We start from the raw sequence: 15,240 nt of genomic DNA, 5'->3' as shown, positions 1-15,240 counted from the left end.
GGTCAGGTCATGTGCATCTTGAGCATTGAGAGGCCTGCAGGCAGACTCAGACGATGAGTGGCTCTTCAAGTCTTTGTTTGATAACTTCAATTTCTTTTCAGTAAAACAAGAAGGGAACAAACCAAGAATGCAACGTCACTTTTGAAACTAGTTAAACCTGTTCTGTTAGGCTATGACAATTATAAATAGGCTAAATGCAAATATTTGCAATACTAATGAGTATTTGAAAAATCAAATTAATGATGTTTGTTCTGAGTTTAAGATTTGGTTCATTATTTATAGAATTTAAATAATAAAAAAATTATAATAAGTAAAAAAGTGCTTTAGTGTTTATAAAATATAATTAAATAGACCTATTTAGAAAAAAGGTTGGGGTTTTAATAAAAGTTGTCTGTTTATGGAGTAGAAACATGATTTTGTTTTTAATCTGTGCTACACAACTAGAGAAAACAAAAAGTGTGCTTTTAGAGTAGTAAAACGTCAACACCCATAATGCACTGGAATCAATCAGACTATGCCTCAGTGGGGATACAAAAATGCAGAACTTCTGTAGCTTTCAAAAAAGCCCTGGAGCTGTCTGACAAATAAGAATTTTGTTGCAGGTAACACTTAAAATGTACTTTACTGAAATTGTGTCCAAAGCAGGTTAAAATATGTGAATTTTCTCTTTAAGTGTGGACTCAGTGTAGTGCTAAGTTAAACATTTTATGTATTAATTCTGTTTTTGTAATTGTGAGTCAGTGATGTAAAATTACATTAGAAGAAGACTGTATTCATCATGGCTGTCATGCTTGATTTAATTTGAGTACTTGATTCTTAAAAATCTTTGAATGCAATTTGCCTGTGTTGAATAACCAGTAAAATACCGCAAGTAGCGCATTCCATGGACGAGAATCTATGAAAGCATTATTAGACCGTTTTCCAAGGCTGCATGATATATTAAACCCATTTAAAAATCACAATAAAGCATAATGCTTTTGTGAATTCGCAAGAGCTACCATTCAATTAAATAAATATATGCAATGTATTAATATATGCACTTTAATTATTTATATGCATCCAGGTTAAGTACTTGCGTCTCAGAATGACAGTAAATGCTGCTCCACACAAACAGTTATCATTGCATATTTGCACATGGCTGAGTTTGGGTTTATTATAATGTTTATCTGGGAACGCAATGTGTGCCTTTTTTATTAGATTTGTAAGGTAAATTGTTTATAAACCTAAGCAAACACAGGAGAATACATCTGTATCTTTGAATATGCTAACTATTCATCATAGTTTCAAAATAAAAGCTCAAACCCTCACTTTTCTAAGTCCACATTTGTAAGAAATTACAGTGGCTGTAGCATTTATGTCGTAAAAAAATGGCAAAATATTAAAGATTAAGTAGAATAAATGTTGTTTAGTCAATATTAAACAAGAATTAGATTGCATTGTAAAGTGTAAAAACAATTGTCAGGTCATTGGCACCTTTATTTGTTCAATAAAACCATATGATTACTTGCTTTTGATACTTTATTTGAACTAATTATTATTGCCTCATTGCTATTATATATACCCTATGTATTTTAAAGGACTAGTTCACTTTCAGAACAAAAATTTACAGATAATGTACTCATCCAAGATGTTCATGTCTTTCTTTCTTCAGTCGTAAAGAAATTATGGTTTTTGAGGAAAACTTTTCAGGATTTCTTTCCATATAATGGACTTCTATGGTTCTAAAATGCAGTTTAAATGCAGCTTCAAAGGGCTCTCAATAAAGTGAAACGATTGGTTATTTTCTAAAAAACATTTACGATTTATATACTTTTTAATCTCTACACAGAGTACACACAGAGCTAGACAAGAATTTGAGGTTAAAAAGTTTTTTTTTTTTTTTAGAAAATAACCGATGGTTTTGCTAGATAAGACCCTTCTTTCCTCAGCTGTGATCGTTTAGAGCCATTTGAAGCTGCATTTTGGAAGTTCAAACTCGGGGGCACCATAGAGGTCCATTATATGGAGACAAACCCTGAAATGTTTTTCTCAAAAAACATAATTTCCTTACAACTGAAGAAAGAAAGACATGAACATCTTGGATGACAAGGAGGTGAGTACATTATCTGTAATTTTTTGTTCTAAAACGTAAACTACTCCTTTAACTACTTTAATTACCACAAAAAAGTAATTATAATTATCAGATCATTTAATTAATCCTCAGAATAATTGACTGATTACTCGATTACTAAAGCAATTGTTAATGACAGCCCTAGTACTTGTACAGTAAATATTTTAATTCTGTAGATACGCTAATGTAGTTTGACGATGCAGACAAGGGGAGTCAATACATGTATGGCCGAAGACACAGAAAAGCTCTGAAAACAGAAGACAAGAAAGACTGACAATGACAAAAACGAGCCTAAACCTCAGTACGAAAACCTTGTGATGCTCAAGTTGCTTCTATTTTTTGTTTAAGAGGTGAAGAAATAAATTAATGTGTAGACCGCTCTCTAAAACTGATAGTATCAGTGTACTTTAAATACAGTTTGATCAATAGAAGGCAGTTTAGCGTCTAACGCTGCCGAGCTTTTCAGTACTTATTGTAAACTATGCTAATGTTAGCTTAAAGTGCCCCTATTATGCCTTTTCAAATATGATATTTCATGTAGTGTGTCATGTAGCTGAATGTGAACATAAACTATCTGCAAAGTTGTGACGCCGACAGTGCACGATAAATGAGGTTTTTGTCCATCAAAAAAAAGAGTCGGCTCACATTCGCCTAAACGAGTCGCCAGCAATTCGAATCTTTTTCTGTTACGGCCACACGTCACGAACTACACATTTGCGTAATGTCCGCCCACGTTCTATGTCGCGAACAACTTGCCCGCCCACAAACAGGACAATTTTCACGTGGACTACATCATGTCAAGAAGACGCTGTATCCTGCGCTGTGAGAGTAAATTTGTTTTATATGCCCATCCGAAAGAGTAATCTACAAAGAATGAGTGGTTAACATTCATTTTTTCAACAACACCTCAGCAGTACAATTCCAATCTTGTGTTGTGTTCGCGTCATTTTACTGATGACTGCTTTTCCAATCTTGGGGAGTAACGTTACAACGCGGGATTCACCAAACTCTTGGTTTTAAAAAATGGATCAGGGCCCAGTTTATTTGGACCGGCTTGCTCCTCTGAACTTCTACCTGTAAGTATGATTAATAATTGATGATTGTATTTTCTAGCGATCGTTCAAAATACGTCTTTGTGTACGTTATGGTGTGTAACAACCCGCACATGTCTTGGTAAGCGGCTAACTTGCGTTTCTGTAGTTCTGTTGTTCAGCTGTGAGTGCAATGTAGTCTAAAAATTGTGATTGATGCAGCTTGACTGTCTGTCTGCCTTATTAGTTTAAGTAATGATAATGATAAACTATGGCTTAACGCAGTGTTATGCATTATACAATGTTGAAGTTCACAACGTAGAGGTGTGCCCGGTTCGCTTACAAAAGCAAATTGCAAGCACTTTTAACAGGTAACATATGACACCCACTGAGAAACGTCCTGCTCCAGTCGTGCTTACGTTTCTTGTCTATGTGCCACTTCAACCGTTTCATCGTCAGACTCCGGCTCGAATTGATAGGGTAAAATCGAGGCTATCTTTTCTATGCATTAACAGGTCTCCGCTAGCCTGGGTGTCCCCATGCTGCCTTCCGCGCAGCGCGATTTTATTCACGCTGGAAGGTAGCATGGAAACCATGGACCAAATTTTCACCTCAGATAGGGAACCAATCACAGAACGGGGAGGGAGCAGCAAGACGATGACGCCTTCTATGCGTCGCGACTCACCGAAGCAGTTTAATTTATAACTATGGATCCAGCATGGCAGCAAGTTATCATTCGATGCAGCCGTTCACATGTCGCGCCTAAAAACGCGTGGAAAATGCTAGGCGCGTCGCTTTCTCCTTTCCAAACCGATCTGTAGCTTGTGCATGGAAAACGCGAGCATGTCGCAACCACGTTGCTTCCATTATGCGCGCGCATACCGCGCGTCTACATTTGAAATAACGAACTTTAGCACGCAAAAGACGCAACATGTGAACGGCCCCTTAGATAGTGTTCTAAGTAGTTTAGAACGCAAGTTTATTTTGAAAAAAGAGCAACTTTTGGCGTTAAACCATCGCTCTGTATACGTCATCCGGTATGATTGAAACGATTGGCTATGAGCTACGCACAGGTGCATTTGATAGACATTCGTAGCGCCCAATAAACGGCTCTGGGCATTCGTAAACCACGCCTCAAATACGAGAAAATGAACATGTGGTTCCAAGACCACGAATCATGACGAAGTCATAACGTGGTCTGGCGTTAGCCAGGCTAGGTCTCCGCAGCTGTCATTCAGTTATGGCAATGGGCGTTTCGTTTTTGCGCTGTAGCGGTAGACCAATCTAAAAGGACTGCGCCATCTGACCAATCACAGCAGTGTGGGCTCACGGAAAGGAGGGGTTTAGAGAGACTGATTTTTCGAACTGCTTCACACGAGTCCTTTACGAATCATTTAGAAACGGGGTAAAATTAAATCTAATTTTGGAGAAAACTAAAGTGTTTTTTGAACTTGTATACATGTAAACCTGTTTTGAGACTAATACAACAATATTATCTACCTTTAAAATGGCATAATAGGGGCACTTTAAGAACTCCATTTTGATCTGTTGATCAAAAAAGAAAACCCTTTAAGCTTTTAAGCTTCAAAAGTAAGCAAATGCACAATAAAAATGTCTATGTGGCGTGTCCACCATACTTCAAGTCCTTTTAGACATATAATAACTTTTTTGTGACTAACAGAGAACAGATAATTACTTACTGAGAGTCTTCTCTTCCAATGAGCTGGCAGCCATTGCCAAATAATTTGAGAGTTATGAAAAATAAGTCAGCCTAATTCATTACCCTGTTGAAAAAAACAGCATATTCGGGTTAGGTAGGTTTTGATGCTGGTTTTAGCTGGTTTATGCTGGTCCTTTGCTGGTTAATTCTGGTTCATCATGACCAGCTGAGGACCAGCTTAAACCAGCATACCAGCATCAAAACCTACCTAACCAGCATATGCTGTTTTTTTCAACCAGGTATAGAAAAGCTCAAAATAATGATTCATTGATTAGTTGGTCATTGCCATTTCTCGCTAAGGTTTATGTTCTTTTAATATGCACTTATATTTTGCTCTATTTCTCACAAAAAGCAATTTTATGACTAGGTTGGAATATAGTGAAGAAGCTGTATTGACCGTGTTTGGACCCAAGTCCTCAATACAGAATTTGCACAGATTTCATTTTTGGTAACAGTGTTGTTTATGCATGTTGTTCATACCTGTAGTGTGCATGCATCTTTCTTGTATTAGGCCACACAGGGTAAAAAGACAGAACACTATCAGAGAGAAGAGAATAGTGTACAACTCCATCTCAGTGAAGGGAGAGGCCATCTGCTTCGGGTGAAGGAACAAAGACAAACACAACTGACACTTCATCATCATCTAAGCTCATCAAACTGCAAAGATCTAAATAGCAACACTGTCATGACAAAACACTTCAGCCCCTGTATAAATGTTTGGATCATGACAACACAAGACCAGGGACGTAAACACTGTGTCCTTTTATCTTACACATTTAACCATATGGTTATTCAGGTAGAGTAAGGACAGTCAAATCTAGCCTAGACTATGAAGTACTCACCTGTCCGCAGGTTGAAGTCCTTCAGGAATGACGTAGAAGACTCCCTTGTGGTTGTTCTTGTTTGAGGTTTAGTTTGTAGTTATAAGTAAAGACTCACTTGTTACAATACAAAGCAGTTAGTGCAAGAATAAAACTAAATCTGCTAAGCAACGAGTTCTAAAATCAAACTCTAAACAGCAACATTGGAGATGCTGTTAACCGCCCCTTGATAGGTGTCAGGTGTCAGGTGTCCTTCACGTTTAATGCAGACAGCATCTGAATTTATTTGGGTAATCCTATTTACATATCAATGTCTGTAACTCCTGCCTAATAAGACGATGTCCTTCTTCTGTCGCCTACATTGCTGTCTTTATCGTTATCTAGCACTCTTTTCTTCATAGTCTTTGTTTGCCTCACTTCCGCTTGATGTTGCAACATGCTCTCTTCGCAACTGTTGCTTATTCATCCTGACAAAGCAAGTACAATTGCAAGCATTTTTATATCAATGCATATAAGACATTACCATAAAAACAAGTTAATAGCATAACACTGAAATAGCAATATCCATATCCAAAACAACACACACATATTTAGTTAGAAAACGAATTACTCACATGTACTATGGGTATTCACTTTAAAGTCTTTGGCACCGTACATTATTTTTTTTATTATGTTCGTGCACCTGTTTGTATACAGGTGATACTGTAATATGATGAGGGGGTAACCACAATGAGTGGCTCATATTGCATGGTGAGATTAATGACGGTTGTACCCTGGATACCAGACACAAATTCAAGTGGTTAAACTCAGTCATGATCATGCAAATCCCATCCTGGCTCTCCTTGAAATAGTCAATAAACTGTCCTGCTGTGCATATGTGTGTTGTATGTCCAGATTGTCTCAGCATGTGTAATTATTTCTTCCCAGACTGGACAGAAAATCAAATTGGTCTATTAAGAATTTCTCACCAGTTTAGTACCAATGGGATCAAGAATAAATGAAAAACACACAATTTATAAAATGTGAATTGTCCCTGAACAAGTAAATAAATATAGTATACCGTAATATAGTGCAGCATATACTATAAAAACTCTCAAACCACCTGCAGTATTTTGGTTAAATAAATAAATTAATGCTTTACACTTTTACTTAAATAACTAATATTTACTATTAGGATTTATTCTCATATTTTCTTTCATTTGTTTGACATCATACCTGCTTGTGAAAAAAAATGTTCAGGAAAGATTTGAAAGTATGTCACTCCAGTAAAGATGATGTTGCATTAATAAAATTTCACATCATTGAATTAAATTTTGCATGAATTTAAAAGGAACATACACCGCCACAATGTGAATGTGAGAACTTTGGCTTGCAAAATCTTTTATGCAAGCTAATTCTCAATCACTTACTGAGAAATAGTTGACTGAAGATCTTAACTCATTCATGTCACAGGGTTTTTTTTTTTTTATAAAACATGACTAAATTTATGTTGTGCAGTTGTATTGTTTCAACCAAACACTCCAATAATTTTATGGTTACTATGATTAATGTTTGATTTCCTCTTTTGAACCAGTCTTAAAGGAGACATCTTATGCCCCTTTTTGCAAGATGTAATATAAGTCTCAAGTGTCCCCAGAATGTATCTGTGAAGTTTCAGCTCAAAATACCCCACAGAGCATTTATTATATTGCTTTAAAAATTGTCTATTTTGAGTGGAAGCATAAACACACTGTTTTCGTGTCTCTGTTTCATGTCTCTTTAAATGCAAATGAGCTGGTGCTTCCTGCCCTCTTTTTCAGAATAGGGCTGTGCATTTACAGCTCATACCCCAGATACTCTGCCAAAAGACATCTGTTTGGTTTTGATTATCATGTATATCACACTGAAATCAAGCGTTTTAGAGCCATATTAGTTCAAATTACATATATATGGTTTACGAGTGCACATATCCGAAACATGAGCACAGAAAGTGGCTGTCACACAGCATTTAAGTACTTAACTACTCTTTCATGTCTTATTGCGCTTAAACTGTCAAATACACATACGTTTATGTTAAAAACACACAAGTTACAAAAAACACTCGGTTATGTCTGTAAAGGTAAACAGCTTGGAAAGATTGCATGTTTATATTAGATCTGTGTGGCAGCAGCATAATATACAGTAAATAAATCAATAATTCCACTGCTCTCTTTTCTGTAATATACAGCAAATAAATCAATAAATCCACTGCTCTCTTGTCCCCTTACCGCGTTTTTGGTGAAGCAAAATCTGAATGGCTGGTTTTCTCACATGCTTGCAGAGAAAGACTTTGCAGAGAAAGACGTTTTTGTAACTCGTGTATTTTTAACATAAAATTATGTGTATTTGACAGTTTAAGCGCACTAAGACATGAAAGAGTAGTTTAGTACTTAAATGCTGTGTGACAGCCAACTTCTGTGCTTGTGTTGCTAGATGCACTGGAGACCCGTTATTGCACTTAAAGGAACCGTATGTAGGATTGTGGCCAAAACTGGTACTGCAATCACTTTCAAAATACTGTAGAATGGCGTATCCCCTCCCGCTCCCCCCTGACTCGAGGTTGCCAGCTAAGCTGCAGGAGTAGGCTGCTACAAGGAGCTTCCAATGGCAAGTGACGAGTCCTACACAGTAATTTGTTTTTCTTCTGTTAATTATGTTTATGCTTCACAAAAGATGTTTTGCGAAGTAATTATGTATCGCAAAAATTTACAGATGCGATTAGCCAAATATTTCGTAAAGATGTAACGTTACTGTAATACCACATTTCAGTCGGAACATAGATTGTTTTCATACCCTGCTAGTGGTGCGATATAACGCTTTTTATGAACGCATTTAGCACGGGCGACCGTGAAAATCCACTGTGTACGGAAGCAAAGTTAGCCAAACATAGATGAATCTTACCTGTCCAGGAGAAAATCAGCAACGATGGCGTCTGTCTTCAAATTCTTCTCCGTTTTCAGCCGTCTCCATCTTTCAAAGGCATATCCTATACAAATCCTTGTTTTATTTCGGACTTTGTCACGACGTATTTTGGATTCATAACAAGGTCTTTTATGTTTCGTAACGTTATACATGTTTTATCCGACACGTTCGTATAGCTGCAGCTGTAACAGAGCTGGCAACCCGGATCACGAAACTCTACTGACTTCATGATTGGTAGATAGCTGGAGGGTGGAGCCTCAGACCAAAACACAAAATGACAACAATAACATCAGTTAAGGGCTGCAACTTTTTAAATGACAATATCCTGGCCGGACCACTGTTGTCAGTGATATAACTATTTGAAATGAACATGATTTCTTAATGTCTAGTGACATGTCAGGGCCATTTTATGATTAACTGACATAAATTTCTTACATACGGTTCCTTTAAACATGGAAAAAGTAAGATTTTCATGATATTTCCCCTTTAATGTCTTTATGAGTTTTTGATTTTGGTACATTGCAGTTTAAAGGAGAAAATACTCTGTAATGGTGTTGACTGATGAATTTGTACATGGTTTCTCGTTAAACATATTAAAAACGCCAGATAGACATGTAAACAACATTAAAAAACTTTAATTTCACCATGTTTTTTTTTTATTTAAATTGAAATATTACATTTATTCTAATTTATATTTTGTTTTGTAATTAGGGTTAGGGTTTGTTTATTTTGGATAAACACCATGGTCCCTGTAGGTATGAGCTTTTTAGGTGCCTGTGAACTGATTAAGTGTCCTTGTTCTACCTAGAACTTTAAAGAGTTAAAATTAGCACATATAGGCTATTATCTTACACAGGGGTGCACAGCCCTTGCTCTCAAACCTGCCTGTAACTTTCAAATGAACCTGAAAAACCTTGATCAAGTTCCCAGGAGAGAGACTTAACACCCCTAACATAGAACCTGAAAATTGGAACTGGATTATTTACCAGAATTTCTCTCTTCTTTTCACAATCATATTGCATGTTCCTTAGAAGGATGTATCATTACAATCTGTGCAGAAAAGTGACAAAATATAAACTTTTGGATGACTAAATATAACGTTTTGTTTTATTAAATGATAAAAAAAAAAAATTCTTTCACACTATTCACATGCCCTTAGATGCCTTTGAATAAAGGATTGTTTTTTATGGATTATTTAATGGGTTTTTCTTTTTATATATATGTATATATAGTTAATTAATATTACTCAGTACTCACATGTATTATTACACTGTAACAAGGACACCTTAAAATAAAGTGTAACCAAGACAGTTTAATTTGGATCAAATAAATGCAGGCTTGCAGAAGATACTTCTTTAAAAAACATGAAAAATCGTACTGTTCTTTTGACTGATAATGGATGAGGTCAATATTATTGGACAGTAATTGCACGTGAAAAGAATGTGACCTGTTTCACAAAGACACTAGACATTACACAGTTACACACACACCCAAAGACATGCTGCTATGCGCATGTAAGAAATACTGCGGCTGCATATACACTATAATGCCAAAAGTATTGGGACACCCCCTTCTAATGAACAGGTTTGACTAATTTAGTACAATGTTAATGTTTAAGCATATAGTGATATTCTAGGGGATTGTGTGCTTCTAATTTTACAGCAACAGTTTTTACAGGACCCTCTTCAATTCTAACATGACAATGCCTTTGTGTATAAGGTAAGGTTTAAATAGAAATTATTGATTCAGTCAGTGTGGAAGAACTTGACTGGTCTGCAGAAAGCAAAGTCCTAATATCAGCTAAACACCTCTAGTGTGACTTTAAATGCAGACCTTGAGCCAAAAATCATCACCAAACAGCAATGACTTGTACATATACTATATGGACAAAAGTATTGGGACGCCCCTTCTTTAGAACAGAAAAAGGCATTTTAATGGAAACAATATTTATAAACTGTATTTCCATCTCTGTTGCAACCATTATGAAAGTGGCAAAAATTACTGTACGCATACAAGTCATTGGTATTTGGTGATGAGTTTTTGACTCAAAGTCTGCATTTAAAGTCACTTCAGAGGTGTTCAGTTGGGATTAGGTCTTGACTTTCTGCAGACCAGTTGTCACAGTCCTGTCTGTTCATCTGGTCTCCCCCTGTCATTCTGTCATTATTTGGTTGTGCCCTCGTTTGCCCGCATCCCCGTCACCTGTGTGTAATCATTAGTCATCTGTGTCACCTGTGTTTAATCTATCACCATTTATAAGTCTGTCTCTGTCCCTAGCACTCTGTCGGTCTTTACATTGTTTAGATGTTTTACGTGTGTGGATGTTCCTGCCTGTTCTGCTTGTTACACTTGAAGATTTACATTAAATATCACTTTTGTTTGTTATCTCGTGTCTCGTCTCGTCAGTCCAGCACGCAACCCTGACAGAAAGACCTACCCAAACAGTTTCACGGCGTGTTTCCCTGCTTTATTTTCCGGTTTGTTCTGAGTTTAGTTTTTTTTTTTTTTTCCCCTGATGGATATCCCTGCCGTCCTCATCATCCTCCTGGAGCAGGGGAACCGCTCTCTTGAGGACCACACAAGAGACTTTGTGTACCTCGCGCCACAGACGCATTACCCGGACAGCTACCTGTGCACGTTCTACCGTGCAGGACTCAACATCACCACGAAAGCGCAGCTGTCCGGGGAGGGTCCTCAAGAGAGTCTCGCCGATTACATCGAGTGGGTGCTGGTGTCCAGCAGAGCTTCGTTGACCGCGAAGGATGACACCAGCCCCACTCCAGACCCAGAGCCAAGCCAAACATCACCCTGACATGCAGAGTATGAGCCCGCATTCACCGCGGACGGAGAGCCTGAGCCCGGAGCGACCACAATATGGAGTGCCAATGGGCTCAAAACCTCCGACCAAGAGCGTGAGCCGACCTCTACATCTGCGACGGTGGAGTGCTGCGTGGAGCCAGAGAGGGCGGTAGAGAGCCCTGCCCACTGCACCACCACTGGGGGAGAGCATGAGCTACACTCTGGGGACTTAATAGACTTTTTCTTAGAAACACTGGCCTGCCCGATCTTCTGCCTATGCCTGGATCCCCGCTGGTTCCGTCCAGCCGTCCTGAATCCCCGCTTGTTCCGTCCAGCCATCCTGAGTCCCCGCTGGTTCCGTCCAGCCATCCTGAATCTCCGCTGGTTCCGTCCAGCCGTCCTGAATCCCCGCTGGTTCCGTCCAGCCATCCTGAATCTCCGCTGGTTCCGTCCAGCCGTCCTGAATCCCCGCTGGTTCCGTCCAGCCATCCTGAGTCCCCGCTGGTTCCGTCCAGCCATCCTGAATCTCCGCTGGTTCCATCCAGCCTTCCAGAAACCCCGCTGTCACCTGTCAGTCCCCCTGCTCACCCTCAGTCCTCCATCTGTGCAGTGGGCTCGCCGCAGGTCTGCCAGCTTCCATCGGCAACTCGGCTGGAGGATCCCTCATCTTCAGCGTCGCCCGTCAGCCCACCAGCTCCACCGGGCTTCCTCGTCCCTCTGGCTCCGCCTTGGTCGGTTGTCGTCCCGCCATCGCCTACGGACTCTACTCCTCTGGCTACGCCTCGTCGCTCCGTCCCATCGGCTCCGTTGGGCTCCTCCCTCCCCCCGGCTCCACCTCAGTCCTCTGTCGCTCTGGCTCCACCGCAGCCCTCCGGATCTCCGCCTCCGCCCTGGTCGCCAGAGCCTCTGGCTCCGCCTTGGCCCTCCGGATCCTCTGTGTCGCCCAGGATCTTCGGCTCTCCGTCTCCGCCTCGGGCTCATCCTCCACCTGCTCTGCCTCTGTCGGTCGGACCCCTGGAGTCGTCAGCCCGTCCTCCACCATGGCTCCTCCCTCCGTCGGCTCCACCATGGATCTTCATGGCTGTGGCCTGGGTCTTGCTCTGTGCCTCCTGCTCCGGGTCCCTCCTGTTTCCTCCCTGGCTCCTCCCACCTTCGTCGCCCCCCTGGACTCTGTTGACTTTGTTTGTTGTCCCCCTCCAGGGGTGCCGTCCTCCGCCAAAGCCTCCTCCCTCATGGACTCTGTTTTTTCGCCCCTCTTTTTTTTTTGTTGTTTCCCACGGCCTTTTCGGAGGGGGGTGTAATGTCACAGTCCTGTCTGTTCATCTGGTCTCCCCCTGTCATTCTGTCATTATTTGGTTGTGCCCTCGTTTGCCCGCATCCCCGTCACCTGTGTGTAATCATTAGTCATCTGTGTCACCTGTGTTTAATCTATCACCATTTATAAGTCTGTCTCTGTCCCTAGCACTCTGTCGGTCTTTATATTGTTTAGATGTTTTACGTGTGTGGATGTTCCTGCCTGTTCTGCTTGTTACACTTGAAGATTTACATTAAATATCACTTTTGTTTGTTATCTCGTGTCCCGTCTCGTCAGTCCAGCACGCAACCCTGACACCAGTCAAGTTCTTCCACACTGACTGAATCAATCATTTCTCTTTGAACCTTGCCTTATACACAGAGGCATTGTCAAGTTAGAATAGAAAAGGGTCCATGCAAAGCTGTTGCTATCAAATTAGAAGAACACAATCCCCTAGAATATCATATGCTTAAAGGTGCCATAGAATGGAAAACTGAATTTACATTGGCATAGTTAAATAATAACAGTTCAGTACATGGACATGACATACCATGAGTCTCAAACACCATCGTTTCCTTCTTCTTATATAAATCTAGTATTTGCAAAAGACCACCGAAAAATAGGTCAATTCCAACATAACAGACTGTTACGCAACATCCCCGAGATCGTTAATAGTTACGCCTCCAACATTTGCATCGCCCAATCATCGGTAACGTCAGCACATCAGTTAAACAAGGCAAGCCACAGAAGGGACACGGTTAGCTTAATGCTAGCGCTAGCCTGTTACATTGCAATACATAGGATTTCACTTACCACATAAACAGAGAGATGACTGCGCTGATGATGGTGAATGATGGAGAAATAACTGCGTTGATGATAGCGAATGATTTACAGATCTTGAGAATCACTGAGGAGCAGCTCAACTTGTGTGGTAAGAATCACTCCCTCTGCATTATAACTTTACACAGAGCACATGCGATCACAGTAATCACACTAAAATATCCGCGATTCAAAACGGCAGATTCAACAAACCGCATATTAAAAGCGGCTTTAAAAATATATTTTTATTCATGTGCGAGCTATTGAGCTCTGTGAAACTCATCAATATTCATGAAGCTTCCAAATAAAAGAGCATTTAATTCTAGGGGCATTGTAAATGGACCTGTAAAACCATTTCTGGAGATTTTTTGCCCTTTCCTATGCCATATACCTTCTATGTAGATATCAGAGAACAATTTAAAATATTCTCTCAATGCATTCTATGGCACCTTTAAACATTTGTACCCATGAAAATTACTACAGTAGTCAAACCTGGTCATTAGGACGGGGTCCCAATAATTTGGCCAATATAGTGTACATGAAATAGCCACCATATATAACATACATCACATTATTTACCACATAGCAGATCTATACAGGTGGAGCTGGGGAAGGTGGAGGGTTTCTGAAGCGCACTGCAACTGCTACAGCAAGCACTAGTGAAGTAGTGGAATGTTGAGCAGCAAGCTCATTGGCCACTGATTTAACTGGAACCAATCAGCTGCGGCATGTGAATAATGGTGTGATTATATCAGACTGAGTAAGAATCTATCGACCTGCGCCATCTAGAGTTTCATGACAGAACTTTGTGTGTCTGTGTGTGTTTGTGTGTATGTACATACATACACACTGAGAAAGAATAGCTCTCCCCAACTGTTTGTTTAAATTAAGCATTTAAAAGTTCAAATGTTACAGGCTAATTTGTTTGGTCCAGTGTTTGTGTGTGTGTAAGTGTGTGTTCCAGTAGCCGAGGTTGTGTGCAGCCCCTGGGGTTGTAAGCCGATTAGCTGGCTGCTCCATCCCACGCTGCTCCTGGAGGGAGGAGATTTGGAGCTAAAATAACCCCTAAGTCCTCTCAGCAACATGTTTACAGGTCAGGTTAACAGACGCACACACATTCACAAACTGAGGCATCACTGCAGCTCTCAGGTAGAGTAGAATTTAAATGAGCTTTTTCTGTCTGTCTCTCTCTCTCTATCTCTATCACAAATCACACAGGTAGAACGAGAGAGGTTGGCTTCAGCCTTTTTTGGATGTGACGACCAGCTCTCCGGATGTTTCTCTGTTGCAGCTGAAGTCTAAGATATCAGCTAGGATACTTAACCCGATTTCATGCATGTGTCTGTAGGAGCGTGAGTACGAGCTCTGGAGCGGGTCTCATTCTTTGTTTCCATGCCGACCCTCAGGATGGTGTGAGTCTGTTGTCTTTGGTGGGCTGAAGGCAGTGAGGTATCCCGCAGTCCTGAGCACTGCTAGCATGCCTGTGCATCAGATATCGGTTGTGCCCATCACCAAGGAGATTGCCAACAGCTCCAGCCGGAATAGAGACAAGAGTAAAGAGAATGAGGTAAGTACAAACATTTAACACAGATAATCTGATAGTTTACACTAACAAATATAATAGTTTGTTTTCATAGCAATTACAGTTATGTTTATGATAAAGATGCCATCCATTGTTTTTCATGTGGTTACTATAGTCTGAAAAT

The 15,240-nt window shown here is 40.0% G+C and overlaps 1 protein-coding gene across 2 annotated transcripts in view; it reads left to right on the top strand.

Annotated features, from left to right (window-relative positions):
* The first annotated feature begins 14,801 nt into the window (after positions 1 to 14,801).
* Positions 14,802 to 15,240, top strand: part of LOC141337214 (uncharacterized) — a 30,603-nt gene continuing 30,164 nt past the window's right edge. For both annotated transcript variants that reach the window (XM_073842990.1, XM_073842989.1), the window contains exon 1: positions 14,802 to 15,101. In XM_073842990.1, coding sequence (XP_073699091.1) covers positions 15,012 to 15,101 — 90 coding nt within the window. In that variant the 5' untranslated portion in view covers positions 14,802 to 15,011. The remainder of the gene's footprint in view (positions 15,102 to 15,240) is intronic.

Source organism: Garra rufa, chromosome 6, assembly GCF_049309525.1.
Source record: "Garra rufa chromosome 6, GarRuf1.0, whole genome shotgun sequence".
NCBI lineage: Eukaryota > Metazoa > Chordata > Actinopteri > Cypriniformes > Cyprinidae > Garra > Garra rufa.
This window is presented reverse-complemented; position numbering and strand designations above follow the sequence as displayed.